This window comes from Poecilia mexicana, unplaced genomic scaffold (assembly GCF_051168715.1).
Source record: "Poecilia mexicana isolate PSO_F unplaced genomic scaffold, ASM5116871v1 scaffold_19, whole genome shotgun sequence".
In the NCBI taxonomy this organism is placed as follows: domain Eukaryota; kingdom Metazoa; phylum Chordata; class Actinopteri; order Cyprinodontiformes; family Poeciliidae; genus Poecilia; species Poecilia mexicana.
This window is the reverse complement of record NW_028263388.1, coordinates 12,237,143-12,263,458: the sequence shown is the minus strand read 5'-3', so window position 1 is coordinate 12,263,458 and position 26,316 is coordinate 12,237,143. Positions and strand designations below refer to the sequence as shown.

General features: G+C 37.7%; 2 protein-coding genes across 2 annotated transcripts in view; both read right to left on the bottom strand.

Annotated features, from left to right (window-relative positions):
- Positions 1–6,104, bottom strand: part of myo1d (myosin 1D) — an 86,645-nt gene extending 80,541 nt beyond the window's left edge. The window contains exon 1 of the mRNA XM_088001099.1: positions 5,673–6,104. Within this exon, the coding sequence (XP_087857225.1) occupies positions 5,673–5,767 (95 nt within the window). The 5' untranslated portion in view covers positions 5,768–6,104. The remainder of the gene's footprint in view (positions 1–5,672) is intronic.
- Positions 6,105–18,595: 12,491 nt separating this feature from the next.
- Positions 18,596–25,646, bottom strand: pdk2a (pyruvate dehydrogenase kinase 2a). The gene is made up of 11 exons (XM_014983912.2): positions 25,413–25,646; positions 24,513–24,654; positions 24,017–24,088; positions 23,696–23,880; positions 22,374–22,463; positions 22,112–22,189; positions 21,708–21,784; positions 21,513–21,611; positions 20,323–20,433; positions 19,980–20,093; positions 18,596–19,884 (listed from the first exon to the last, which is right to left on the bottom strand). Exons 1-11 carry the CDS (start codon positions 25,528–25,530, stop codon positions 19,744–19,746), a joined length of 1,227 nt encoding a protein of 408 aa, XP_014839398.1. The 5' UTR covers positions 25,531–25,646; the 3' UTR covers positions 18,596–19,743.
- Between the last annotated feature and the right edge of the window lie 670 nt (positions 25,647–26,316).

The window sequence follows — 26,316 nt, the reverse complement described above, 5'->3', positions numbered from 1 at the left end:
TGTATGAGGCCTGGAGCAGACTTTGACTTAGGGGCCCCTTTTGTTGCTAAAAAATATCAGCAACTCTAACAGCTTCTGTGTTTGATTTAGTAAAATATGGGAGAAGGGAGTAGTTTAATTTGCCACCCTAAAAAGCAATAAGCTATCATCGCAGTTTACTAATTTATATTTGTAAATTCAAAGTTTAAACTCACAGCATCAGATTGTTGCTATGGTAACAAAACAATCTAACTATGAATATTGTTCTTTGAAGTTTTACAAAGTAAACTTGTCAGTTCCTTAAAATCTTGCATTTAAATGTTAAACAATTTAGTCATTTAATTTATGTATGCCTAAACAAGTGAATAAACTTTAACAGGATTGATCATCTCAATAAACAAACGTTACATATATGTATCTGTGGTCTGTTTTAAAATATTAGCATTTATGGGGCCCTGGAAGCTCTTGGGGGCCTGATGGAGCCGCTGACTTACTTTGGATTAAACAGAAGTGCAAATTTTTTGTTTTTAGACTAATTGTGAATTTAAATAGCATTTCATTGGAGATCTTTTCCCGTAACATATAATTACACAGTAATACTTTTACATTTCCTGTCAACTTAACATCTTTTAATACAAAACACGGTGAACCGCTGGTGGACCGCCTCGACGCCCCCACCACCAGGCTTAGCAAGTTTTCTGGGGGAAACACTGGAGACTATACTACCCCCAATCAGTAGGAAATTGCTCAGTATCATAAAGGTTGTTTTGGTAGTTATTTTATCTGTATTAACCTAAAAATGTTATGAAACATTAAGCAGGTAGGTGTGTGTGCCTGTCTTGGGTTGCCTTTTTTTCCCTGTCACTCTTAGCATAAAACCACGGTCTTTGGCGTAAACATTTATAGTTGGATGCCAAGTTTTATAGCGTCTTGCAAAACTATTCATACACTATGAACCTATTTATGTTCTGTCGAATTACAACCACAAACTTCAAGCCTTTTTATTTAGTTTTTTATGAATTGTGAAGCTCCCACTTCACAGTGATGAATTGTGCACTGGGAGCAAAATGATACAAAATTATGGTTTTCCAAGTTATGACAAAAATCTGAAGTGTGTTGTGCATACTTTGTTGAACTAGCTTTTGTTGCAAGTTTAGCTGCAAGCCTATTAGAGTACGTTTCGATGAGCTTTGCACAATGTACAGACTGACATTTCTGCCCGTTTCTTCTTTATAAAATAGCTCAATTTCAGCGGCTATGGACATCAGTTTTAGTCTCAACTGGATTTAGCACCTTAATATTGACAGAGCTGTTCTAGCACATGATTTGCTTTGATTTAAAGCATTCCACTGCAACTCTCTGGGTCGATGTTTAGAGGCTTTTTTCCTGCTGGAAGGTGAATATCGTGCACCCCGACGGGTTTTCTTCTGGGACTATTTAGCTCCATCTAACTTGCCAAAAACCAGCTTTCTTGTCTCTGCTGAAGAATAGCAACACCCTAACATGATGGTGCTGCTACAGTGTTTCACCATGTCTTCAGGGTAACATGCAGAGTCAGTTTTCCAACAAACAGCATTTTCCAAAAAAGCTCAATTTTAGCCTCACCTGACCAAAGCACCTTCTTACACATTTTATGACCTATGCAGGCAACAGGTAGCATTAAATTTTATTCAGGGGTCTCAACATAAAAAAGGCTGAGTGCACATGCATTTGACGTTATAATTTTGAAAAATTTGCTTATATGTGCTACTTTTTTGTTGGTTCATCATGTTAAATAAAAATAATTTGGAAACATTTGTGGTTATATCAGGACAAAATGTGAAAACAGAAAGAATTATGTGAATACTTTTGCAAGGCACTGTATCAACTGAAACTTCCCAAGACACCACAAGAATGTGAACTTCTATCTTGGCATCTCTACAAATGGACTGGGCATCTGATTGGGCTCTATTTTGAGGAGAGCAGAGCAGGCTGCAGAGGTCAACTTCAAGTCAAACAAACCAAATGTCAGCTTAAACAACGATGTCTCACCATGAGCCGTTTTTTCCATATCAGGGCTTAATTGTTGCCACAAGGGAATGTGATTACCCGACATGCCAGGACTTTAACAGTAGAAATCCCCCATAATGAAGGGGAAAAAAATGTCCCAATATGAGGGATTGCCAACTTCAAAGAGAGTCTTACAAGTGTAGGAGATATGTTTTAAATAAACTACTTGGTAGAGAGAGCCGAAGTTGGCTGTACAGCAGCAGGTCCTTTGAAGCCAAAATACACAGGGCAGATGTGCTCCAGACCAAGTTATTTTGGAAAACTGCAGCGAATCAAACAGAGAACATTAGATGCCCTCTCGATCCATCCCTTAAGTGGTCCACTCCCACTCCAACAAACACACTTACATTTCCCTGCGAGAATGCACACACTCTGAGACTAAGGGGGAAGGTGGGAGAGAGCAAAAAGGAAGCGCTCCTGGCCGGTCACACCCTCTACAAATAACAATCTGCACACGCCACCTCCGGACTGCACAGTCTGGCTGGAGGGAAAACAAACAGACAGAAAATGGGACATAGTTGGAAAAATGATGCCTGGTGCCATCTGGTAGCTCTCAGGTCTCACAGCCCGACTGCTAAAGCTACTGTTCACACCACAGACGCTGATCTAATTTAAAAAGCATGGCTGTAAAAACACTGGTAACCAGAGCGGCTGTGTCCTCCAGAAAAACCCCTTCGCTTTTATACCAGCACTCTTTACCGGAGGCATCTAGAGTTTCACTGCTTGAAATTAGTTAAAAGAGAAAACATTCACCGACTGAAACATCTCAACACAACTCGGTGAATATTTTTCTGCTTGAGACTGCTAATCAGGAGCAATTCATCTTCACACTACAAAGCTTCATACCTAAAAGTTCACACTAGACTCACAATGCTAGGTGCCCAGTTCATCACTCCTGCGAGCTGCAATTTGTTCACTCCAAACATTACACTGTCCATTATGGGCCAGCATCTCGACTTTGAATCCATGTGGACCGAGGACGTTGTTCCAGAACGACTGTGATTTATTCAGATGCAACTTTGCAAACCTGAGCTGTGCCGTCTTATTCTTTACATACTTTTAAAATCAGTCATACTTGTTCAGTCTCTAAATGTCAGTTTAATTACACTTTTAACTTATAAGCACCTTTCAAAAGACCCAAGGGCACTTGAGAGAGAAAACAATAAAGAGAATAATAATTTACTGAAACAATTAAAGTGAAAAAATATCAATTAACAACTGCATGCTTTACCTCCCATGACAGCCAGGTGTCTGGTAGTTAACGCGACAACTGGTCCCTACAGAGTCTATAACAGATGAGTCACCTGCAGGCCATGTTCTAACAATAGTCGTCACCATGGAGCGCCGTGGAAAAGACTATGTTATTTAGTTCTGCTGCTAATCTTTTCTGGACTGAAAGTGGGATGTTTCATATAAGAAGTCAAAACAGACAATATCACAACTGCTGAGAATAACATTCCAAAGATATCTTAATCCACCTGCATTCGATTTGTTGTAAGTTTTCTACTAAAGCTCCTAAATGCTTTTCACTCGATCGTCCCATCAGGGAACAGACTGCTTACAAGCCAAGGCTTAAAGTAAACATGCAAGCTGTATTAAAATGATAAGGAAGGGGTGCTAAGTGTGCTGGACTTTTCTGGCGACGTTATAGCAAATCGATGCTCCAGCACCCAAGCATTAAAGAACGTCAGACATCTGATGACATTTGCAAACCCAAGAAAAATAATTAATTTTCTAGTCTGACTATCTTTTTTTAATCTTCATCCCATGAGCAGATCAATAAAATATATACATATTCTAAAATATGACTTTATGCCACTATTGTATGGTGTTAAGAACAACATTTGCTCTACTTAATTTACCTCATGAAATAAAAATGCCTATGATATAATTTGAACTTTTTTTTTTGGAGCAGTGTTGCTTTTATGATGGCTTAATGTGGAAGTATTAGTGTACCTTGGAAGAAAAAAAAACAATGAAGAAGTTTTATTAGTTTCTAACCTTTTATAAGATTAAAGTCGAAAATATGAGGAAACAAAGTCCAAATTCTATCTCCAAGCTTCGCCTCCGTCAGTCTGCTCCAGGGCAGCTACATTGTAATTTATCACCATCAGTAGGAGGGTTTATAACAGGTAAAAAATAAATAAATAATGATGTAGTGCAAAGAGCTTTGGAGTCCTCAGACTTGATAAAGCTGGAAACAAACGCAGGCCATTCACCATTTTGCACAGACTGGACAAATGTTTCAGTCTGTAGGTGTTCAAACCTAGCAGCCACAAACTTCAAAAGACTCGCAGCTGTAATTGAAGTGGAATGAAGTTCTTCATATTATTGAACAATGGGGACTGAATAAAAAAAATAAAAAAAACATATGCCACATTTTTCAGATTTTATTTAATAACTGAAACTTGTGATGGCCTATCAAGCATAATTCCAAAATAGTATACCAAAGTTTGCTGGAATCAAACAAAATGAAAGCACTGTGCATGCTGATATAGAAGCAAAAACATGTTTTCACATCATAAATGTAATATATAGCGTTGAGTAGAGCTTACATTTCTGAATGAAACAATGTCGTCGGTGAACACCAGAGAAACTCAGCTCATCCTGTTACTTAACGCTCTCTCTACTTGAGACTGAACGAAAGATCTGCACTGTGTTTTTCTGGGACATACTTTAGACACTTCATGCAGTAAGAGACTTATTTTCTTTCGAAATGAAGCCTGAGTGGGTGTGGGAGAAGGAAGAGATGGAGTTTTGCTGTAGCGCACAATGCAGAAACTGTCATCTTTGAATGAATGAAAATATTTTCAAACTGTTGAAGAAATGTTTCTACTCCTTTTGTCCAAGACAAACCTGTTCAGTAACAATGTGCGTTCTTGACATTGCAGTTTAAAGGGCTAGACAAAATAATAATAATAAAAAAAAAAACTTAATACCAAATCCTTAATGTGCTGGTAGAATGGTAAGAGGACATCAATAAATGACCGCAGTTACAAACACAGCACTAAAGGAACACTGTAGTGAAACTGCACGGTGACAAAAATGTCAAAATATGTCAGTGAGAGTAGCTGTTCGGGTAAATTAGTGAACTTCAATTCGTACAACGAGAAACAGAAATATCCTCTCGGTTTACGGTCCAGAGCTGCTGAATTAGACACTAAAAGCTCTAACCGACACTGGGGATCAGTTTGCACTTTCATCACAGATGGCAGAGGTGAGCTGTAGGAGCCGCTGCCCCACCTGAACAGCGTAATGTTACATCTTCGCATGCCTGACATCATGCTTTCACAAACCGGCTGACGGAGAGAGCCTGAATAGACTGGGTGGAGTCGCACATTTTTCAAAAAGGAGTCACCTGTTCGGTTTGAAAACTAAAGGAAACGCGAGCCGTGGCTCCAAAACTATACACTGAATACAATTAAGATCAAACAAAAACAAAAAAAAAAAGGATTGTAAAACAATGACAATAGTTACTGTTTCTAAGAGCTGCATACACGTCAACTATTAGCACCTGTTGATGCACCGTTTAACCCCACCTATAATCCACATCAGGCCAAAAAATTGATTAAATGCTTACATTTTCTAAGTGCAAGTCCTTATTAGTCGCCACAGCGGGGTTCTAAAGGTGAGTGACCGCTTACCTGAGTTTTAAGTTGGCCATGAATTCCTCCATCGACACGTTGTCTAAAAGCACAAAGTCTGCCTTCCCAAACTCCAAGCTTTCGTGCTCTGCCATGCTGTCGCCGTGTTGTTTTTACTGAAACAAGTAGCGAAAAAAATATTTGAACAACTTGTTGTAAAGTGCCTAGAAAAAGGTGAACATTGGCGGTCTTCGTTGAGCTCCTCCTCAGAGAACGCTTCGCATTTTGATTTGTTTGGCAAGTCAAACTCTATGTCCACTCATGATAAATTAAGCTAGAACATATCTTTAAAAGCCTCTCCTGTTTGCAAAACCTTGTCCTCCTTTAGCAGCTCTGTTTATCCACAAGGAAAAAACCCTCATATCCATACAAAGTTCCCTGCTCTTTCCTGAAATCGTCCCGTTACAGCGTGCGCGAGCTTCAGTCGTATTCACCCCCGCTTTATTTCACGCTGCGTAGATCTACCAAAACAGACGCAAAACGAACGTCCGGGTCCCACGTCAATGTGGCCGCCATATTATGACGGGCAAAATCAACGGCGCAGCGCAAGACAGTTCTGTTACCTTTTGGGAACCTTTTCTACATTTCCTCAGAATGATTGATTATGGTCTTTGCTGTATTAGGGTTTATTTGTAGTGTTTCAAAGTGTTTGAATACTTCTCCTCACCAGCAAATCTTCATTATGGGATCCCTCTGATTATTCAATGACCAGACAAATTACCAAATTTAAAGAAAACCCTACTGGACAACCAAACTTTATTTCAGGTTAATCAGATTCACAAATATTGTGTGCTCAAGAAGATAGTGAAATGAAGTCAAAAGGTCACCAAGGATAAGCTACAAGGTAGTGTAATAGAGCGGAATTCCAAGCGTGGTTGTTTCATATTATTTGTGTAATATGTATTTTGCAGTTGCAAACCTTTGTTCTTTATCTGAATTGTCACTAGTTCTGAACTGAAAATTACAGGTCAGTTGAATATATGTGTGAGTGTTTCTCTTAGGGCAACGATCACTCATTCAGATTTATTAGATCTAAGTTTTCAAACACAAGTGTATCAATTACCAAGGTCAATTTGCCACGTTCAATGTGGCAGACGAGTGGACTGGTATGGGCTGGAAAGTCAATATTGCGTCTATTCCTCAATGTCTGTGTACGTATCACCCGCCCCGCCCCCCAGCCAATAGGATTGCAGCCTTATTGAAGGCGCCCCGCCCACACAAGTGCAGAGGTGTTTGGGTAGACTTGGGCCAGACTGGGCATTGTGTCAGCCTGAAAACATCGCAAGTATTCCCAAAGACCACTACTCCACAGCAATGACGAAGCCTGCGCAAAAAGCAGAGGGAAAACCGCATTATTATTTTTATTTTATGATGTTCTCTGTTACCATAAAAGGAAGAGAAGTGGAGTTCATCAAAAGACGTATGACTGAGTAATACATTGATGTGTATTGGAAGATATTTACCTCAATCTGAACCAGTCCTTCTTCAAAATTATATAAAGCTGATATTCCAATGTTTGAATTGGGCCTCTTGTTTAAGGTGAAAGGAACTAGGCTCACAGTGATTTTAGTGTCCCACCTGGTGTAAAATGCATGCAAGTTCACGTCTAGGCGATACAAGGTACAATGTGCTTTACAGAAAAGTTAATAAAGGTAAGGTAAAGACAGCTGCAATAAAAATCAAGATATAAGTTTATAAAAAAAAACACACAAATGTTCATGGATCACTTATAAAGAAAAAAAGTAAATTCCTATCGTTTCCTCTTGTTTCACTCTGTCACTCCCTGCAACACAAGATAAACAATATCTCCATAATCCACCTTTCCCCAGACTGATCTTAAACTCTATATCAGCACCTTTGTGACATATTTTCCATATTAGTTTCCATTTGGCCTCCCAAGGGAATTCCTTTATCCACACTAATTGTATACAAATTAAATTGTAACTCCTCTGCACACAAAACAAAATGTTATTATCGCTGGTCTCCATATCCTATTTTTAGATCTTGATCCCATTATTTGTTTGTTTAAATTACACATAAGTACTGTTTCTGGTACTGAATTCTCAAATTTCCCAAAGATTTTTATATCTATATCTATATTTTTAAACCTAGAAAGCACAAAATGAAAAGACAATGCACATCAAATTTAATAACACATATTAAAAATTTTGAAAAATAAAACATTAGGTGATTATTTTCTTACCTCTTTTCAGCTTATTAAAAATAAAACACAGCCAAAGTTTTTTAGTACTTTACGTGTTGGAGGGAAAAATAGACTAAATTAGACACATCTTGCAATTCTTATAGAAATCCACTGAGTCCTGCATTTTATTTGTAATGAATTGCTTATCTTCAGTTTTTAAATTCCAGCAGTTATTTTCTTTCTTTCTTCTTCTTTTTTTTAACAATACACAGTAAACAAACATCTCAGACGTTTCAAAGAAAACTACAGGAAATCCACTTTCATATGTTTTCTGAAAATGTATTGTTTTCACCAAACGTACCACCAGAGGGCGGCAGAGGAACGGGTTCTAAATGAAGCCCCGACATTATATTCGGAACACTGATACTTTCACTACAACTATGACTTGCATTAAAATACAATGAAATCAAATATTTAATGCAAACAAAATTTAAATTTCTGTGTAACTACTACACATCAAAGTAACAATCATACATTTGCTGTAGGTCTTTGTGGAAACTTGAGAATGTTTAATTGAAATGTGTACCAAACACACAGCAGGGATGCAACTGTAAAGTCCTGATGTCATAAAATGATATCACGGTGCAGGTCAGTGAGACTTGGGACTGAGCTCATTCTTTGCTGCTTATCATCTGATATTGGTTTATGATTATTATTTGTTGTGTTGGAGTCGTTGCCATGATTTTTTTTATATCTACAATCTGATTTTCCCTCCTTAAGCTTGAGCAGTTTAGGTCATATAATTGTAGTTGCTGTCGCATGTTACTAAACAGCATTTATTGTAAGGGTTGATTGTGTTATCCTGATTAAATTCTATTTCATTTTAAATTTTTATCTAGTCAAGTTTCTATCTGTGGCAGCAGAGCACTTCTTCCATTTTCATTTTATAGGGCAGCTATCAATAATGCAAAGCTTGTGTGTTTAATTCAGACCCTCATAGCCAACTATTTAGAAAACTATTATTGCTAAAGGCCACAACATCGCTTTTGTCAACAATTTTTGTGTTGCAATGTATGAAGATTAATTCGTTTACCTCTGTGTAATTTGATCTCTGCTAAATCCAGCTATTCTAGATTGATTCCTCAGGTACCAGAGGTTTGTTAAAGAACTTCGGCGAGCAAACACTGCCACAGAGACCAAATGAAGTCAACACAGAGGTCAGGGATAAAGTTGTGGATAAGTTTAAAGCAACTTTTCAAATCCCAATGAGTGTTTAATCAACGCTTGAATATGAAAGAGAATGGCACCAATTGTAAATCTACCAAGACATGGAAGTCAGTTCAAACCAAAACCGCAGGGAAGGAGAGCATTAATGAAAAAATAACCCAGTAATCCTTTGGGAGCTGCAGAGATCCACATACCTGGCAGGTGAATTTGTTGACAGACTTAACGGTTAGTAATTAAAAGGTTGCCGACCTGTGTGAGACAGTGTTCTGGTCAGAAGGATGGAGCTCAGAGGGAAAACTGGGATAAAACTTGTTAGAAGCTGCAAAACGCTGCAGACCAAGGTGGAAGTTCACCTTCCTGCAGGACTAGAACGAGATCAGGGTCGATCTTTTGATGCATTCAGCATTGATGTTAGGACGAGTCATTACAGCAACGTAATCATCAAAAAAAAAAAAACATTTTCTTAAATCTCAGTGCTTCATATTGCAAATGACTTAACTGTAGCTGCTGCTCAGTCTCTGCACGTCATGCATGATGCGAACTCTAAGAACTTCCTTGCACATAAACATACACACGAGATGTTGGACACGATGTGCTTTGGCAGCCGTTCCTGTTGCTACAGCGAGTTAATCAGAGGCTTTTGTTTCCATGTGATAAGGATGACACCACTGGATTCTTTCCACTCCTCCATGTCTGCGGATCTACCGGCTCGTGTTTGAGTAAACAGCTTGCTCATGGTTGTTTTTAGATCAGATGCTGGTGGCCTGTTAGACCTGGACAGCCCATAACTTGTGTAACATAATGTAAAATATATTTAATAAAACTGAATAATTGGGCTTGTGTTGTGTTTCATGAATGCTAAAATATGCCTATAGATATTCATGTACATTGGTTACTGTGAAGGAGGGATTATCTGTTTGCTATCCAGAATATTTGCACTCAATCAATGAAAGCATTTATTATTAATTATATTTACAATTAATATATTTAAGCAAAAGGAAGACAAAAAAACTAATTAGAAAACACGACATGAAATTTACAGACTGCTACCACAGGAAAATAAAGGAAACATTTTCTGAATAACACGTCGGATATTCAATAGTGTCTAAACTGAATGAAGATTGTCCTTTTATCAATTTTACTGGTCTCTCTGTGAAATTTAAACAGGGCTTTGTGGCACGAAAAGGCCGTGTTGGCACTAACTTTGAGGGAAGACGTCACACTTTGGATTCAGAATCAATAAACATGCTTGAATAATAAGTGAGGGAAGCTGAATGTCTTTCAGGAGGGGAGTAAAACAGAAAAATAATACAAGTTTTTATGAACTCCACACAGAATCTGATAAAACCAACAAAGCAACCAAATATCAAATGGTAACTCAATTCTGACTGGCTTTGACTTCTTCTTGGCGTTTCTATCTCTACTTTTAGTCTCAAAACTCAGCAGCTCACATAGAGCTGGAGGTTTCTGGGAATGAGTCATCATGAGGAGCTGATCAACCAATAGGATGCAGATTTTGGGAAGCATCTGACACTAGTCAGCCACAAAGAGAAAAAAGCAATTAAAGTTGGTGAAGCGTAAATCTGAGCTCTGGCTAGTTGCTGGATGCATCTCCACTTATTTATGCATAACTTATGTTTCCCGACAAATGTTAGCATAATTGATTATTATCATAGAAAGGAAAGAGGTTAAAAGGTGAGCTTGATAAGGTTTGTCAACAAGTTAAGACATTTTGTTAAAATATTTGCACTCCTTGAAAAAAAAATGCAACTTTTATGTTCAGAAGCTCATTTCAGTTCATTCAGCACATAACTGAAGTGGAGAACATTAAGTTGTGCTTGAATGATTGAGGTTTAAACGCCTGTCAAATAAAATAAAACCAAGACAATAATTATATAACACAGATTTGAAGTCAACCAAGAACTACTAACTATGTTCTTTGAAAGTTGAAGGCTATTCATTTGTACATAAAAAGTTCATGCATCAATATGTTTATGTAATCGCCTGTTTGTGAGTTGAGAGCTGCGTTCTACTTGGCATGATGTTATCGCCCCCTGTCCACTTTTGTTTGCTGATGAATGAAAGGTCTGGTGAGAAGGTCAGGTGAAACTTATTTCACAACCCGTATCATGTTTGTGTGGGTCATAAGGCCAAAAGCAGCTGATCTAAATATGGTCACGAAGTCGGGTTGTGTACCCAACACAGGTTGGCTTAGGCCCATACGCGCATAGAGAAGGTCTGTCCTGCTTAAGCACACTTCAGCGCAACGCATCAAACGTGTGTGAAAGGCATAAAACGATGTGTGAAAACTGACAAGACAGGACATTGTGCAGCTGATGTGAATTCTCTTGAAGAGCTTCAAAGAGCCAGAAGGGAAATATGCTCTGTCCAGTGAGTTTCTATCTGTCCCAGTGGAATGTATCCTAAAGAAAGGCAGGCATTCTGATCAGAAATGTAAATATACATTGAGGTGAATTAATCAAATGGGGAGGAACAGCTCTGATTTTGATAGTCATGGCAGTAGGACTCTGGCAGAACCACATTACCTCTAAAAAGTAGAGATGATACAATGAGATTCCCAAACCAGACACCTAGCTACAGCAATGCTATGCTCCACCAGGGTCACCACAAACATGACCACTGCAGAGCCCAACTTGTACCAGAAAAATGTTTGAATTTCACTCAAAGTGTCCACTGCTGTTCTGCATCTGAACCCCCTCAGAACAAATCATCAACAAGACTGGCTACGGATACCGACTCAAGAATGGGGCCACCATTCATCTAACCCGAACCCTCCTCTACATGGACGGCATCAAGCTGTACGCCAAGAGCGAGCGAGACATTGACTCACTGATCACGAGAACACGACAGAACCGTGCTTTAGCTTTAGCACAGGACAGCGTTATCTCAAATAAAACAGGCATTTGGTCTGAAAATGAGTCACCAATTACTAAATTAAAAACTGGTAGACCATAAGATAAAACCAGATGAAGACTGTGACAATGCTCATGGGTAGCGCCAGTAACAGACTGCACAAAATTAAAAGAATTGATAACATTAAGAAATGACTGAGCCATAGGTGAAGTAGGACATCAGACATGAATATTAAAATCACCAGCAATGAGATCTCGGTCATACCTTGGCATGATATCAGCCAGGAAATCAGAAAAGTCATTTCTAAAGTTTTTGTTGTACTTTGGAGGCCGATAGACCGCTGCACACAGCACAGTGTGAGAGCTGCCGAGTTCAAATAGGCTAATCTCAAAACTACTAAATGAGGCCAGAGGCAACTGTTTACAAGTAAAACAACTTTTAAAAACAGTCACTATTCCTCCACCAGAGCCCGACATCCTTGGAGCATTAAAATAGCCACAGTTCCGCAGTTCAAGTTCATTAAAAATGCTGGAGTCACCCAAACCACTTGTCCATGATTCTGTTATAAATAAAACATCCAATCCTTGAGAGGAAAAGAAATCCCTAATGACGAAAGTTTTATTTGTCAGCAACCTGGGATTTACCAAACCGATCCTGGTAGAGATTGGCTCGTCTACACCATCAGCTGGCGCCCAGTACTCCTGGCAAAGAGGCAGTAGGTTGCTAGGATTCACCCTGCGTCTACAGGGCCAAGGAGCGCAGAGGCCTTTGGGGCAGTCACCCCCAAACTGGAGCAGTGGCTAAAACAGATCCCAGGAACAACATCAGACATCTCAGTCCAGAAATGTGCAGTTCTAGGCACAGCCAAGGTACTGCGCAGAACCCTCAAGCTCCCAGGCTTCTGGTAGAGGACCCGAGTTCAGAGGATTTAAAGAGACCACCTGTGGAAGGGTGAAAAGGGATTATATATATATATATATATATATATATATATATCAGTGATTCTTGAGAATAGGGACAAAATGGGTTTTAATTTTCCCATATTTTTTTTTTATTATTTCTCAACCTTATGTATGCAAATATGACAAATAATGTTTAGAAAATATGAAGATGCTAAGGTACAGGCTCCCAGTTGCGAATTTTTTTTAAAAAATTACATTTTTAATCGACCTGACCCAGAACTTTGTCATCACCATCTGACAAAAATAAATCTAAAATGATTTTTAAAATACCCCATTAGTGATATTTTTACTCAATTTACAGACAAATGCTTCTCAAGAAATAAAATAAATATTATTTAAAACAAAAAACAAGAAAAAGTCCATCTGATGGAGTTGACAGTGCATGACGGAGTTGACACAGAACTGAAGGTGGTGACAAACTAGTGAGTAAAATGAAAAACTTGGTACATGTGAAGTAATGCAATTCATGTAAAATACATTAAAATGAATTAGTTGCACAATTAAGTGAGATTTGACAACAATTTCACTGAAAGAGTCAGAAAAACTCTGACGGAGTTGACATCTGACGGAGTTGACGAAATGCCAAACTACCTCAATTTATATGATGTTATTCTGAAGGAGGCCATATTGTAGCTCGTCAGGTCCATTAAATCTTTACAGTTTACCAAAATTAAGCTTTTATTTCGCAAAATTTCATCAAAGTTTTGTAAATTGTCAGTTATGGAGTTGACACATCATGGTTGTGACAAACAACTTAGGAATAAAACAGAAGAAAAAACTAAAGAATAACTTAAGCTAACCGGAGCTAACTAGCCCTCCTAGCAAAGGAAGAGAAAAGACAACGTCATGGGGTCCTCAGAAGTTCTGGTGCCCCCCAATAATGCCTGATTTTTTTACATTCTTTTCATTTCTGACGGTGTTGACAAAAACTAAGGACAAATTTTAACGGAGTTGGAAAATATCTAAAAATTATTTTTAATTCAATTTATCGATACTTTTATAATTATTTATATGACTACTTATACTTAATTGTCATAATATATAATTTCAGTATTTCTTTAATTGTTTTAAACTATAAGAATGTGTTGAGTTCTGCTCCTGGACAAGGGCTTTTACAGGCATCATCCACCGACTACAATGTTTAAAATAAAAAAATATTCAGCAAAAAAAAGAAAAATATACATTGTTGTGCTCACATGACCCAGGTTAGTTTAGTTAGATATTTGAAAAAAATATATTTTGTGTATATTTTATTCAAATTTCATGCTTTATCCATAGGACCTGTTTTGTCCCTATTCTCAAGAATCACTGATATATATATATATATATATATATATATATATATATATATATATATATATATATATATATATAATAAATATTATATATTTATTATATATATAATAAATAATCAAAATAGCTAAAAAGCTTATTTTAGGAAAATGGCCACTGTTAATGTGGGCAGTAGTTACATTAGCAATGTTTGTGATAATGCTTGTGCACTGCTTTCTTATTTTTACTTTTGCAAAAGTAAAAATTAATTGTTTACTTCGTGGCACTTGGTTACCAGAAAACGCGCTCATCTCTTAGCAACAGATTAACAGCAAATATTGTTATTGTTCAAGAAACATAAGATTTCTTTTGCTGTTTTGAAATATCTTACATTACTTAACAAGAATTGTCCAGTTGGTGAATTTTACAGAAAAGTAAATTTTTTTTGTCATTAGTGGTAAATATATTACAAAACACACATTCAACACAAAAGTAAAATTCTCGATTTACTTCGTGGCTCTTTGTTACCAGAAAAAAACCTGCTTATATCTTAACACCAAATTAATAATAAGTAATATTATTTATAAAACATAAGCTGTTTCAAAATACTGCTTATCTGCTTAGACACAAGACATTTACAGTTGGTACATTTTGCAAAAGTGAAAATCAGATGTTTACTTTGTGGAACTTGGTTACCAGAAAGCGCGATCGTCTCTTAGCAACAGATTAACAGGTTAGCAACAAATATTCTTGTTGTTTAAAAAATATAATATTTCTTCTGCTCTTTTGAAATACCACTTATTTTATACTTGTTAAGAATTGTGTAGTTGGTTAATTTTGCAGAAAAGTTAATTATTCTTGTCAGTAGTAGTTATATTATAAAACAAACATTCAATACAAAAGTAAAAACCTCGACTTACACTTCGAGGCAGTTCGTTACCAGTAGAAAACGCTTATCTCTTAAAACCAAATTAATAAGTTATATAGTTTATAAAAGATAAGCTCTTTCGAAATAATGCTTACCTGATTAGATACAAGACATTTACCGTAGGTACATTTCGCAAAAGTAAAAATCTGAAGTTTACTTTGTGGCACTTGGTTACCAATAAACACACTCATCTCTTAGCAACAGATTAGCAACAAAAATTGTTATTGTTCAAAAAACATAAAATTTGTTCTGCTCTTTTGAAATACTAGTATTTTACACTAACAAGAATTGTGCACTTGGTAAATTTTGCAGAAAAGTAAATTTTTTTGTCATTAGTGGTAATATTACAAAACACACATTCAACACAAAAGTGAAAATCTCGATTATTACTTCGTCGCAGTTCCTTACCAAAATACCCCGCTTATCTCTTAACACCAAATTAATAATAAGTAATATTGTTTATAAAATATAAGCTCTTCAAAAATACTGCTTATCTGCTTAAACACAGGAAATTTACAGTTGGTAAATTTTGCAAGTGAAAATCAGATGTTTACTTTGTGGAACTTGGTTACTAGAAAACGCGATAATCTCTTAGCAACAGATTAGCAACAAAAATTCTTATTGTTCAAAAAATATAATATTTCTTCTGCTCTTTTGAAATACTACTTATTTTATACTTAAGAATTGTGTAGTTGGTGAATTTTGCAGACAAGTTAATTCTTTTTGTCATTAGTAGTAGATATATTATAAAACACACATTCAACACAAAAGTAAAAATCTCAATTTATACAGTTCGTAACCAGAAAAAAATCCACTTATCTCTTAAAACCAAATTAATAAGTTATATAGTTTATAAAAGATAAGCTCTTTCAAAAATAATGCTTGCCTGATTAGATACAAGACATTTACAGTCGGCAAATTTTGCAAAAGTAAAAATCTGATGTTCACTTCGTGGCACTTGGTTACCAGCAAACACACTCATCTTTTAGCAACAGATTAACAACAAATATTGTTATTGTTCAAAAACATAAAAATTGTTCTGCTCTTTTGAAATACTAGTTATCTTACACTATTTAACAAGAATTGTGCAGCTGGTAAATTTTGCAGAAAAGTGTTGTTTTTTTTGTTTGTCATTAGTGGTAAATATATTGTAAAACAGACATTCAACACAAAAGTAAAAATCTGATTTATGCTTCGTGGCAGTTCAATACCAGTAGAAAACGCTTATCTCTTAATACCAAATTAATTATTCTGTGTTTTTTAGGTGTAGAGTAATAGGTGCTTACATGCATTGCATGGAAGCATTGAAAAACAGTGTAAACATTGGTGCTATGACAAAGAAGGACTTTATTTATTACAGGTTACTTCTTTTATTACAGGTTACTGAAAGTGCTTGATTTCACTCGATTTTATTTTGGGGTATCTGAGTAATAAAGACGGTACTCAAATGCACCCCAGATTTTTCAATTAAAAAATTAATAAGTAAAATGATGAGATTATTTTGATTCCCCAATAAAATATCAGGCTGCAGTGATTTGATCTACCAATTAAGCTATAATACGTAACCAATAGGTGAAACATGACAAACTATGGCTCAGTTCAAAGGGTGTAAATAACAGTATTTTGTTGACTACTCCATTGCAGTGATGGAGAAAGACATTATAACTGCAGATTACATCAATAGGCAGGACAAATTCAGGGTATTGGGGATAATCCCTACTCACTTACACTTGGTGGATAACTGAACTCTGCTCCCTGACATTGTGGATCAACTTAAGAGAAGCAGTTTCCTGAATTTGGACAAGGTTGCTTTTCTGTTCTCTGTTGCTTTTTCCTCTTTAGAGAGGCCAGCAGCATACCTTGTGTGTATTTACATTACTATTTGTTTGAGATTTTATTAGACTCAGAAGACTGCTTATAAAAAAATACAAAGAAATGATAATGAAAAATATAATGAAATCAATCAAGAAGTGCAATTTTTAATCATGACTTCACATTAACAGACAACTATCAGATTTTAGCATAATGCCAATTTACAATGCCGATATCTATCTTTGATTGTCTCTCATTTAAATATTTGGCAAAACTTTGTAAAACATATGTACACAAGTTTGTTTGTTTGTTTTTTTTATTTTCATTTCTCAAGGGAAAAATGGAGATCCAAAGCAACTTACCTTTTAATTAAAATAGTTACCCCGTAAACCTAATAAGGCATTTTGCTACTGGGAAAAACTACTGAAATTATGTGGCAAGACTTAAAAATAGATGTTCACTGACACTTTCCATCAACCCTGACTGAGATTGAGCTGTTCTATAATGAATAATGGAGAGATATTTCAGTCAATATATGTGCAAAACTGGCAATCCAAACAACTAGGCAAAAACTGGTTTTTACAAAGTATTGACTTACAACAAACATATCAGGGTTTTCATTTATTTTCAAATTACATTAACAAAAAAAAAATGTGGTTGAACTGTAAAAAAAAATAGTGTGAATACTTTTGCAAAGTACTTCATTCATTTATTGTTAACCAGAATACTTGACCTGAAAACAATATACATAAAAGATGAACTGCAGCTGAAATGTTCTTGTTGTGATTTAATCATATCTAAAGCGCTCCATCTTCAGTTTCCAAGGAGACCCTTTCCTGGCTGCTAATAGGTGTATCGCTTCAGTCTTGCATACACAAGGGTTAAGAATACTCATGTTTTAGCTGGGCCCAGTCAGTCCAGACCAGAATCCAGTTATGGATTTATTGCATGACCTAAAGATTGGCGTTTATGGAGGCTCTCCATCCAGTCTGACTCCGTCTGAGCCACTAAGCAAAAAAAAAAAGAAAAAAATGAAGGAATTTCAGTTTTTAAATCTACAAAAATCCCAAATGACTCGAAACTTAAAAATTAAGAATAAAGATGGCCGTATAAAGCACTGACTTAAGGAACTCAATGTGTCTGTCCTATTTTGTAGATTTTTAATTAGACATAAGTGGAATTCCGGCTAAATTCTCCTTTTGCTTCACTTTGTGTCTACCACATAAAGTCCTCCATGGTTGAAAAATCACATCCAGCAAAGTCTATAAGCAGTCAGCTATTAATAGCACTGCCTCAGGCTATTAGCCTTTAGCTGCGGGGGTCTCACATGCTTCGAATACTAGACAAACAAGCCCTTCCCGTCTCGGTTTACCCCCTGCAACCTCTGCCTTACTGGGCTTTGAGCCAGAAACGGCCGGAAAACAATCTGCTGGCATAACAGTGTGACAAAACAGTTCGTACTCACAGGCGAATAGACTGACAACAGCAATGAACAACGTAGCTAAAAGTGCAGCAAGAAGTTTCTTTTCAACTATCCGATGATGGAACGTCAGCTCTACCTGATCTCTTTGCCAGCGACACTAAACCAGTAGCTCTGTGTGCTTTGTTCACGTCTCTCGGTACAGATTTAATTAACAACCTTATAATGACCAAACACAAGACAAAAAAAAAAAAAGAAAAAAAAAAAAACAAGACAAAAATACAATTTTGCCTTCAGGTGTTTTTATTAACAGTATTTACATTTATTTCAGTCAAAGTGTAGCTATAAAAATAACATTTTACATACTGCATGAGTTAGATTAACACAATAAAAACTATTGTGAACACACCTGGACCCTCGACAGTCTCATTTGGCACAGTGTGCGGAAAAACTGGCCTATTAAAACCACAAACATGGCACCCACTGAGGCTTAATAACACTCATTTATAATGACTTTGTCTTCAAGCTTTTAGTTTTGAGACAAGGCTGGCAAATACTCTGATGGACTGACAGCAAACTTGGGCCCAGTGGGGCTGCGGCTTGTTAAAAACGATGCCCTTTTTCTTTGTAGTTCTTACAAACAATGCACAAAAAAAAGAGGATTAAATTCAGCCTGGTCCAGAAAACTGAGCACAAGATCAGTTTTTTTTTTACACTTACAAAGGCTGAAACACAGAAAGTCTGCAAGAAAATTCATGCAAAAAAAAAAAAAAAAAGAAATAAAGGAAAACTTAACTTCAGAGTCTAGCATTTGCTCAAAATTTCCAAACCCAACACCGTTACAGTACCATCAAATTTGAGGTGCAAATATCAGTTGTGATAGTTCAAGTATTTAAACAAGACGTGCCTTTGGGAGGATTTGCTACTATAAGGCATAGATGAACAACAAATTTCCCCTGTTATGTAAAAGCCTCTAACATCTAACTCAAAACTGCTGGATCTCTTTCAACTTCCTATTCTTCTTCTGTCCACTCTTACTCTCGACTTCTCCCTCATTTCCGGGCACCCGATAACTCGCTGGGTGCCCTCCTCCGTCTCCCCCTACCTGCACATGACTCCACCTTTTACCGCCGAGTCTCGTTTCGGCAGCGCTCGGGCTGCTTCACCAGGTCTCCATGGTAACTTTATTTAAATGTCCTGTTGGTAGCAGTTCTGAGTTTGTCTAATTTCTCTATTGCAGACAGAAACCAAAACGAATGACAGAAGCTGGAAATGACATGCTACTGGTGACGCCGGCTGAAATCTGCTCTGGTTCTGGGAGGTGCGAGAAGCTCGTCTGCTTCGGCGGACGATCCCATGGGAATACTAGGACGTGGTTCATGGAGAATCCATGCTTTGTAGTCTTAAAGCGGCGGCTGCGTCCGAAGGTCTAACTAGGCCACCTTGTATTTGCGCAGATCTAAGGGTTCTTTACTGGGCACGCACCAGTCATCAGCCTCCTGGCACATTTTGTAGTTCTTCAGAGCGGTTTTGTTGTACACTGGCAACCTTTCGATAGAGTCCGTGGAAAGAGCCTAGAGGGACATACCATAAAAACAAATTTACTAAATCAAAAGGAAGTTCTCACCCGACTGTTTTGTGCCACAATTCCATGCACAGACTAGTTCACCTTCAAGTAGATGACGGCATCTGTGCCGAAACCCTCCATCGAGTAAACGTGCAGATCCCCCTGGAAATACTTGGCGTACAGACGAGAAATGGGAAGGCCGTAGCCAAATCCAGCCTGCAGAGAAAGGGGAAAGGCTTAAAACTTGCCATTCGGAACTAGTAGCACCTTATTTTAGATTCGCTTTTGATGACTGTAGGGAGATAACGTCAAATGACAAAAAAAAAAAAAAAAGGTGGTAGAAATGCAATCTCTACAGATCTAAGTCTATATAAAAGACTAAAAACATTTTTGAGAAGCACAAAGGCTGAGAGCATCTGTACATCTAAACCAAAACCCTCCTTACCAACGGTGTGCTGGAGTGGTCGCTGATCTGTGGAGCAGGAGCTGTGGAGTACATGTAGCTGAAAAGGTTCTCGATCTTGCGAAACGGGACTCCGCCGCCTCTGTCGCTCACCTACGGGGGTGGGGTGGGGTGGGGGGGGGGGGGGGCAGACAGAGAAACAGAAGACATGAATGAGTGCTGACGGGAGATGAGCGCTAACCTGGTCAAAAATGAAAAGATTAGGTAGAATGTTGTAATCGTTAAACTGCAGATTTTGCAAGTAAAAACTAATTAATATATATATATATATATATATATATATATATATAAAGGTCCCTAGCAGATTAATGATTAGCACAGATGTATACATCAAATATTTTGAAAAACGCAACTACTACTACTTTAAGGCAGGATGATAATTTGGATTACTTAGCAACCACTGTTTGATACATGTAGAGAAAGTGTCCAGTGTTTTTCAGCCTTGCTACTACAGCAGTCTAGTTACACTTAATAAAGGAAAGCTTTCAGCTTACATTGCGTGCACTATGTTTGTTTTTCAACTGAAAGTAGACTTGGCTCAGTACTTCTGGGTCTATATTGTTTCTCTCATAAATGAAGACATTAAAGTTATTGCTGGTATTAGTCCAGTCTGCCCTTTATTTCTCTTTGTCATCAAAGATACTCCTGACCCAGAGCTTTTGTTTTTATAATCATACATAGGTCATCTGATTTTCTCTATAGCGATTCTGTTTGTTCAACTGGGCCAGTTGTAGCCAGATGACAACCAGACGCCTGCTGATCCCGGTGAAACGTCGGGCTGACTGTAAAAGCACAATTCATGTTGACTTATCTTATCGGAGAGGCTACAGAAAGCGCGGCGATGAAACGAGGACTAAAACGTTACATAAGTGGGACAGATCAAACATTCAGAGAGCAAAAACAACTTCTGCTGGGAAATACTGGCTTCATTTAAATCTGAGGAATTTCACACATTGAAAGACAAAACTGATCACATTCAGATTTCTTAAGACTGGTCAGTGCAAAGATCCTGAGAGAGGATAAAGATTTGGTGTCTTCATGGCCCCAAAATAAAATATTTTATCTGACCATGAAGCATATTCTTTACTGCCCTTTGAAGTTGTAAAACTATGTGCACTCATCTTATCCAATGCTGGAAATGTAGTGGCCCTGCACTTTAAACTTTGTCTCACCTTGATTGACATGTCCTCTCCACCGAGAGACACCATGACCTTAATGGGCGGGAGGTTGTTCCTGTTTTCATGAGTCTCAATGGTAGCTCTCATTGCATTCTACAAAGGGAAAAAAAAAAAAAAAGAAACTTAGAATTTTTTTTTATGATTGTTAATTTTAGGCACATGCATGAATTAGAAGGCAGCATCTCCTACCTTGAAAAGCTCAAACAACATGTGATAAAGGTGGGAGGGCACATAAACGATGCTTATTGGGTGACTCTTCGTCTTGTCTGTGCAAAAGAAGAAGAATAAAAAATATATATATAAATATCTACACAGATATCAGCTCTTCATTCATAATCTGCTACACACAACATCTACTCCCCCAATGGGGACATTTCTGAAGGCTGTTGTTTGCTTTGTTTAGGGGAATATAAAAACAAAGGCACAATACACAAATTTTCATTTCATCTGCTTTGTGTTGGTCTGTTTTCAAGAAATCCCCATAAAATACAGTGAAACTTCACAAAAAGTGAAAAAAAGGGTCAAGGACTATGAAACCTTTTGCATAGCACCAAATCGTTAAACTATATGGAACAAATCATAGGAAAACTTACGGTTCATTTCCTGCAGAACCAAATCAGGAGAGCGGAGGTAGTACTGGTCACACAACATCTTCGCACTGTGGAAGGCATCTGATGAAAATGAAAAGGAACTTAATTTTAATTGCAGACAAAACAAAACACAAAACATTGTTTTTAAAAGTAGATGAAACATGATTTCAGCTACTTTAACCGCAAGGTAGCTGAAAAACAAATGATTGCTATAAATTGTGGCCAGTTTGAGTATTTTGAGGCCTTAAGTCAAGTTCAGACTCACCTTGGACTACATCTCCTACATTGCATTGAGGGTCAATGCTTCCTATTGTGTTTGGGTGGACTGGATTAGTGGTGCCATCAAACACAAGAGCTGCAAAAAAACAAGAGAATAAGGGAAAATCAGGGGTTTTCGACATTTTATATTTTACCTACAAAGTTTTTGCAAGAAAAAAAAGTTTTTAAATGTTTAAAAAGTCTTGTCGATTGCACACTCTTGGTCTTGCCTGTGCAAAGGAAGAGTAAAAGTATTAAGTCGTTTCCATGCATACATGCAGTCATTTTTGCTCGGGCCCCTAGTTTGGAAAAACAAAATGTTACGAAAGACGTGCAGGGCATTAAAAGTTGCCCGGGTGTGAAACTGGTTCGATAGGGACGAGGTTATATAACGCGTGACGTTTCCCCTTCATGCAACAGCAGTTTTGAAATATTTCACTTTGGATCAACGATAGTGTGTGCTTCAGCAGTTTGTGTTTCAACATCGTGGATTATCCAGGCGCTCTATGGCAAACAAAACTAGACTTTGCAGGACCGTTCCAGGTAAAAAGGAAAAAAAAAAAAAAAAGACACCGTTCTTTCCTTCTCTTATCTCCTTCTGCACCAGTTGTGCGGGTTTTACTGCACGTATGAATTCAGCTGCAACACAAACGCATAGGGGCCTGAAACATGTCAGCAGCTAAGCAGAGATAGGCTATCTGAGCTGATTAATGAAGAACATGCTGACGCATCAGCGGCCTTATCCACTTTTATTTCTCCTGTCTTTTGGCTCTCATCATTTGTGGGGTGTGATGTTTGGAACAGACTTGTGTAAACTTAAATATGTGAATGTCTGTTGCCAATCCAAATGAGATAAGAAGCTAAACGCTCCCTTTGCTGTCATGTCTACTCAATAATATTCGATATTCATAGAAATAAATGCAACAAGGGATGATTTTCAGCACAAAACTGACATTTTAAAAACCTAGGTCAATAAATTTGTCCTCTGCTGAACCGTGGCGTCTAAGTAAGGTCAATGGTGACTGAAAGAAAAACAAGGAGCTTTTGTTACGTTCGTTGTCTAAATCACCTCAGATTATAACTGTAACGGACATTTTTCAATATTTTTGCCTTTAAGGATTTCTTTTGTGAGTGATTAGGTTGTTCATCAGGCAAGCGACAAATGAAACTTGTAACACGTCTTTAACAACAAAAAAAAATGCTTTGGCATAAAATAATAATAAAAAAAAAACAATAATGAAAGTAAACCACAAACGGAAAATATAAATTAAAGAAACAAACACAGAAAAACTAATTCTAGCTGAATTTCGAAACTGGTTGTGGGCTTACTGTGCTGGTTGATCAGCATTCGTATGGAGATGCGACTCATGTAGAAGCGATCCAGAAAATACTGGATGTTTTGGTTGGTGACCACATCCTGGGGAAAAACCTCCTTGTATTCAATGACCCCCTGCGCCATGGTCGGCACCACGTCGTTGTGTCTGTTTCTGATGGTAACCAACGCATCGACAAACCTGGGGAGAAAGTATGGGAGAAAGTATACACCTTCAGCTGTCGGGCACTTGGCATCTTCCAGAAACAGATGCATTTACGCATTAATTGGGAAGTTAGCCTTCTGTTATAACATCTGGACAAGAACTAAAGCCTTACTCTGCAAGCACTCTGTGGTCATCTGGATTCTTGTCTAGGAAGTGAAGGATCTCCAATAAACTCTGACTATACCTGAAAAATAAAAATAAAAATAAGCAAAACCCATGAACATATGATGGGAAACATAGGAGGCACAGCAGAGTAAATCTGAAGGAAGTGAAAGTTCATGAAGGAAGCAAAAAAAGTGCAGTGAGAATAACACAGGTCACGTGGGCCTGTGACGGGGGAAACTGGGCTAAAGTTCACAGCTCAGAGCCACTCCCCACCATCCTCCGCTCTGAGCAAGTTGGAGAGAGCACAACTCGGTCACACGGCTTTGTTGTAATTCAGAGTGTTATGTAACTAAAGAGGGCGGATCAACTGCCCCAGTTTGTGGTAAACAACAGCCGCTGTGATTGTAATAAAACTTGGCCACGAGAAAGGGCGACGTTTCAGCCTGAAGACAAAACCCAGGTCAATGAAAGTCGACAGGCCGTCTCCTGGATAAACAACTCACCATCTCTGCACCATCTGAACTGAGGGAGTAGTGAGCAGCTTGTCTGGCAGGAGGTTGATCTCCTTCATGATGTTGGAGAGTCTCACGGGGAGTTCCTGCCTCAAAAAGACAAAGGATGTCTTTTCACAGGCATTGATGGAACCTGAGAGTTAGGAGTAAACAGAGAGGAAAACAATCAATTCTGTTTTTTTTCTCTCACACATATACAAAGTTTCATTTATTCCTTATTGTTCTACTTTCTTTTAGACATTTTGAAGAGTTTTGAGCAAGCACATCCATCAGAAATTTAATTTTGAATTACCTGAGTGTATTTTGAATAAATAAAGTCAAATATGATGTATGTTTAAATGGTCCCATTTGCAGGTTAAAAGTTGTTTATTTGAACAGTTAGAGCCAGATAAGTACTGGCTCAAAAAAAACTTCATTTGATGGTAGATAAAGGTCTGAAAGAGTGAAAACAATAAATTGAGCAATTTATTTGCAAAAATAAATTATTTTTCCTCTGTTTCGCTTTAAGTTGCCAAGTTCTTTAGAGTTTAAACCGGCTGAGCAAGCGTATTGACCCAACTTTAAAGTTTGTTTTATTTGAGTACATTTACCATTTTATTAAAGTAAAATTATTCCTTTACATAAATTAACACCTGCAGATTATGACTTGTTTTTTTTTTGTGACCAGTTAGAGGCAAAATGGTGCAGCCAGAGTTTGCAGCAGATCTGATGCAACACTGAGCGCCTATGAACAGCAAATTGCAGCAGGCCCGTGCACACCACAGCAGATGCATGCTTTGAAATTCACTATTATAACACAGCATGAATAAGCGCTGCAGAATTTAGCTACGGATTTAAACCGTTCAGGTAGCTTTGCTAAAATGGACCAAATCAAATTCGAGCTCAGCTCACCGAAATCGATGAATTGCTTCATGGAGAGCGGAGACGGAGAGAATTTGGAGAAATGCTCGATGTGCTTCGGCGCGTTGGCCAACGCGGCGTTTTTCATTATAAAGCGTACAAACTTCATGATGGCTATTAGATGGTTCCTTTTTTTCTTCTAGGTCCAGTTTGTGTCAATAACAACTCCGAAGGGAGGCTCTGCACCCAGTTTTCTCAGAGTGGGTTGGTTTCTAGCTGCTACGGCTTGCGGGAGGAAAGAAAATACTGATCTTCAACCAATCAGAAGAAAGGAATTTTATTTACCCTCCAGACTGACCAATCGGAGCCGTTAGGAGGCGTGGCTAGTGACGTTTGAACCCTCCCAGAAAGGAAGCGCTTCCAGAACAGTTGAAGCAACGGCTCAAGTAAACATACGTGCTGTTTGGCAGCCCCGCTTCATTCCACGAATCGCCAACTGCAACTTTGGTGGGCAGGGATATCAGAAACATATGAAGTGGGTTAATATTAGAGTTTATTCAAGTTTATAATTTATTTTTGACTCTAAATGCAAACAATTAACTTCAATTTAATATGAGACATTTAATGCAAGTTTGATTCAACATGCGTTTGTATTTATGTTTGAGCCTTGACTAGGCCATTCAATCAACAAATAAACTTTATTGATTGAGGTCTGACTGCCTGCTTAGGAGAGTTGACCTGCAGGGAGATTAACCTTTATTATATTAAGTCTTTTTAAAGTCTCTAAAAGGTGTTTTTCCACATCGATTCTGACCACCAAAACATATTTTAGCTTGTGCAGTTCCCTGCTGAAAAGAAAACATTCCTACAGCATGATGCTGCCACTATCATGTTACACAATAGGGGTGTTGTGCTCAGGGTGATGTGCAAGGTCAGTTTTTCACCACACAAAGTG